Source organism: Lactuca virosa, chromosome 5, assembly GCF_052849685.1.
Source record: "Lactuca virosa cultivar CGN04683 chromosome 5, Lactuca_virosa_CGN04683_v6, whole genome shotgun sequence".
Taxonomy (NCBI): Eukaryota; Viridiplantae; Streptophyta; class Magnoliopsida; order Asterales; family Asteraceae; genus Lactuca; species Lactuca virosa.
This window is the reverse complement of record NC_136430.1, coordinates 343,607,448-343,612,313: the sequence shown is the minus strand read 5'-3', so window position 1 is coordinate 343,612,313 and position 4,866 is coordinate 343,607,448. Positions and strand designations below refer to the sequence as shown.

The 4,866-nt window shown below is 34.5% G+C and overlaps 1 protein-coding gene and 1 pseudogene across 2 annotated transcripts; one reads left to right on the top strand and one right to left on the bottom strand.

Annotated features, from left to right (window-relative positions):
• Nucleotides 1-200: 200 nt before the first annotated feature.
• Nucleotides 201-1,103, bottom strand: LOC145116253 (1-aminocyclopropane-1-carboxylate oxidase homolog 1-like; annotated as a pseudogene). Its single transcript, XR_013711949.1, has 3 exons — nucleotides 988-1,103; nucleotides 598-914; nucleotides 201-498 (listed from the first exon to the last, which is right to left on the bottom strand). The product of XR_013711949.1 is annotated as a 1-aminocyclopropane-1-carboxylate oxidase homolog 1-like (transcript).
• A 3,175-nt stretch (nucleotides 1,104-4,278) lies between these two features.
• On the top strand, nucleotides 4,279-4,866 carry LOC145113343 (uncharacterized). Its single transcript, XM_079049446.1, has one exon. The coding sequence runs from the start codon at nucleotides 4,279-4,281 to the stop codon at nucleotides 4,864-4,866; it is 588 nt and encodes a 195-aa protein (XP_078905572.1).

The window sequence follows — 4,866 nt, the reverse complement described above, 5'->3', positions numbered from 1 at the left end:
TGTTCAACCCAAAAAACTCTTAAAATGTAAAATTATTTAAAATCTAAAAATTTAAAACTTACTATTTGAAGTAGTTTAATAGTTTTTTGGGTTGAAATTTTTTATTTAAAATAAAAATTAAAAAAAGTTTTTATTTTATTATCGTTTTTCATTTCAGCAAAAAGTTTTCAAAAGTAACTTTATACGTTCAATTGGTTCAAAACATGCAAAAGTCAAAATCCCATTGACTTTTATGGAAACTCAATATGCTTAGATCCTGAAATGCAACATAGAAGATTTATCGAAGACCTTGGAATGGGAGTGTTGGACGAACTCCTTCATCGTGGTTGCCCGATACTTGGCCGGTTTTTCTTCCGACAGCAGCTCTTTAATCGGTTCAAAAATCTTTCCGGTGGCAACCATTCCCGTCGTAAAGAAACACGCCACCGGCACCCGTGGACCAACACCGTTCGACACCACCCTGTGTTCTGCACTCATCAACTCATCGTTCGATATCAGCTGCAATTCGTAATCCATGGCAGCAATCATCGATCAATTATTTTAAACTGATAAAGAAATTGATAAAATATACATATTAATTTTTCCGTGTTTTCTTACCTGTAGAAGATCACCGATGTTGACCACCAGAGCTCCGGGAACAAACGGAACATTAACCCATTGATTCCGGTGAAGGAACTGGAGGCCACCGATATGGTCTTGAAGGAGTTAGGAAGTCGTTGTCGGCATGCTTTCGAGCCCCAATCGTCAGTTCCGGCTGTTGAGACGGCGGATAGTAATGGCAGATAGTGGCGAGTCCATCTGCACAGCCAATGTCTTTCAGGTATCTTGAATCAAGACCTAGAGCTTCAGAAATCAACTCGAATAACGAACACCCTAATTCGGTCACTTTTTTCGAGTAATCGATCAATATATCTCTGCAATAAAACCCTATAATTAATCATCTTCTAGTTGACTTTAAGTTTAGATTCGATCGAGTTTCTAACAAACCTGCAAGGTGGAGGTAGTTGTTGCGGGTTTGGGGGATCAGGAGCCATCCTGCAATGAAACGAGTCCCTCCATCGAACTGCTAATGTGGAAGAAAGGTCAACGTTGCTATTGTAGAAGATGTTTATATATATATATATATAAACATGATTTTGACAATTATAAGTTTAAAGAGTTATAAAAATATTTAAAAGAGTTTAACGGTATTCTAAAAAGAGTTTATGTGACTTTTAAAAGAGTTTACATGACTTTAAGTCATTATGAAAGTATTTGGTAATCCTTTATTTTAAACACAATATTTAAAAGCATAAGGATTAACATTAATGTTTCTCTATAAGAATGGTAACCACACTATTTCTTACTATAATCACTTAGTTTATATTAACTATATATAACCTAATATCGAACGGACAGTTGAATGTGTGAATCTGCCCTAAGTCCACAACCAAACAAGGAACAGGAAATGAGGCGGAAGTCCCACATTCCAGTGCCTATCGGATATTAATTACATATAATTCTGATGTATAAACTAAGGAATTATAGAATTAACCATTAAAAGGTCCTTTATGTTATACTAGTTTAATAATCCGTATTAAACCTTTTGAGTGATTGTTATCACAAGTAAATATTAACACAATTTAATTGTGTTCAACTTGTATTCCCCCCCTTAAAATCATTTAAAACCATTTAAAAGGTAGATTGTAGGGGTATGAACTCACCTTATGTTGGTGATTCGATTGAAGATATGGTATAGGATGATAAGTTTCACGATTGAAGTCCCGAGCACCAACGGGTCCTAATTAGCATATTATTAGACATATATGTGTAAAGTTAGTGAATATAACTACAAAGGTGTTTAGGAAACAACCTAGGATGCAAGAGTAACTCACCAAAAGAGTGTTAGAAGCTAGTTAGGAGGCTGAAATTGAGTTCACGGCCCAATTTGAAGGGTTCACGGCCTTGATGAAGAGTTCACGGCCCTATGAGTGGTTCACGGCCCAAGAACATGAAGAACACTTGAAGATTTTAGTGTTTAGAAAGTGCTTGAAGGCCCCTTTGTTGTATTCCATGATGATACAAAAGAAAAGGGGTGTTTAGGGGAAGAAAAGAGTGTTTCTTGAGGATGATACTTGAGAGAGAATGGGAGGATCACGGCTGGAAGATGAGAAAATGAGGAGAAAAATGGCTAACACACTATATATAGGCGAGGGTTCACGGTCCGAAGGGTTCACGGCCGTGAACCTCGTTTGCGGTCCGAAGGCGGTGGTGGCCGAGAAGCATTCACGGTCCGAGGGTTTGCGGCCCTCGTTCACGGCCGAAGCTTGCTTGATCTCGGTTGCAAGGCTGCTGTCCGAAGGGAAAGAAGGAATGGTCTTCGGACTTCAAGCTTTCACCTCTTAAACATATAACACCTTGAATACAAGGTGTAAATACTTATAAAATATTAATCTAACCCATTTAAGATAGAATAAGATTTAAGTTGACTTTAGTTGACTCAAGTTTGACTTTGATTGACTAGGGTTGACTTTACAAGAAGAAAATAACGGGGTGTTACAAAATCCATATCAATTTAAGTAAAATACAATCAAATATTTTGACACATAAAAATTTTATTAGTACAACAAAGATTAAATTCTTATAATATAAAAAGATCACACACATATATGCTTGTGAACTATATATATATATATATATATATATATATATATATATATATATATAGAGAGAGAGAGAGAGAGAGAGATAGGTTCAAATATTCTAACTAATTATTATGTGGATGTAGGAATCATTGTGGACCAACCATTTCAAATTTAGTTAAATTTAAATTTATTTAATAGATAAGGGTAGAATAGTAATCTTGTATATTTAGTAAATAATATCCTTAATTATAATCTCATTTTTATAGAAACAATTACTTTCAAATGAAAAAAAATCCAACTTTTAATCGTTATATATGATCTTTTAATCCTAGGAAGCCCTAAAAGCTCAATCAGAGACATCGTTCATGCCTTGTGCCGATTCCTTAAAAGTCGGTCCTCCACCGGCCATTCCGCCACCTTCTTTTTCAACATCCCAACCTCTCATCTTCTATATCCTTATTCCCTTTCTCCTTCTTCGATTAAAATAGTTGATGAAGAATTTCAATGAAGACTCTGTCCATAACAACCCATCGTGGAATTTTAGGGCTCAACAAATCGACCCATGTCCTACAGTTTTGCCATTTCTTAAGAAAAGGTAAAAGATTATTGAGATTGTAGCTGTTCATGATATAGTATTCGCTCTGGCACAATCAGGAGTCTGTGCAACATTCAACCGAGGTATAGTCAAGAAGATAATCAGATACAAATGAACTTCTTACATTAATATATATATATATATATATATATATATATATATATATATATATATAAGACATGCTCTACTTATTCAAAATATAAAATATGGACATTGGATGTAATATATTCTAGCCATAAAATAAAAACCGGTTTTATAAAATTGTTAGTTACGGCAACTTTTGAAATATTGAATTATAAGTGTAAAAATCATGTTTTTCTAACTTATTCAAACTCCAAAGTATTATTTAATAAAAGGAAGTTTTATTAAACAATATTAAAAGGTTATACATGGCTCAAACACAAACTTAATACTAGGTATTAATTTTAAAATTGAACCAAGCCGAAATATAAAAATCGGGTTTTTATAAGAACCTTAAAAGTGATTTTTTAGAAAATTGATACCATGACATATTGGATGCATGCAATTGTCATGATATCACATGTTTTAAATAGAATAATAAAACATACAAATTTCTTTTTCAAAATGCAAGTCTATGCCATCCAACTTTAGAAACATTTTGCACATCACTTGTATAATGCTAGTGGGATAAAGGATACTTAACCATTAGTATCATCTTTTGGTGGCCAAAGTATTTTTGCGATTTCTATAACCAAGTTATAGGCCAATTATACAAGTTTCTCAATTGGATGACTTGATTGGAAACTCTTGTGATAAAGGTCACCTAAGCAAGAGTGTTCCAAGGCATAGATGAGACCAAACATGTCAAATTAACAAATGGATTGTTAAGGGTCTCATACATCTAGGAATTACAAATGGTGTAATTAATACAAGTTATTTACCTTGTTAAAATTGAGTAAATGGGATAAAGGATACATAACCATTTATTTGATTTGTAACTTGGATCCTAGACTTTAAATAAATAATGTTTTTGGAAACAAAAGGGTATTATTTTTGAAGAATTAAATAGTAAATGAAAACTTTGTTAAACTTTCGTAGATGGCTCCACCAACTACTGTAACGCACCACCACCCAATGAACATTCAGCCAATTCTTGACAAAGAAAAACTCAACCACTCCAACTTTTTGGATTGGCATAGAAATTTAAGAATCGTTTTGAAACAAGAAAAGAAAGACTATGTCCTTGAAAAACAAACCCCTGACGAACCACCTGCTCTCCCAAAGGCTGCACATGATGCATGGCTAAAGCATATAGATGATTCACTTGATGTTTCATGTCTTATGCTTGCCTCTATGGTTCCCGATCTTCAGCGGGATCTGGAACTCTTTACTGCCTTTGACATGATTGAACATCTCAAAGAGATGTTTGGTAAGCAGGTTAGAACCAAAAGGTTCAAAACTGTGAGAGCACTCCATGGCATGAAAATGGAGAGTGGAAATGTGAGCACACATGCTCTCAAGATGAAAAGTTATCTGGATCAACTAGAGAGATTGGGCTCTCCATATCCACAAGACTTAGCCACAGACTTAATTCTGAATTCATTGCCAAAGTCTTATGATACCTTCATCATGAACTACAACATGAATGGGTGGGAGAAACCTATCTCGGAGTTGTACGGGATGTAA

Bases quoted from the DNA above. Each gene is read 5' to 3' on its own strand.
- LOC145113343 (XM_079049446.1), top strand. From the start codon at position 4,279: ATGGCTCCACCAACTACTGTAACGCACCACCACCCAATGAACATTCAG.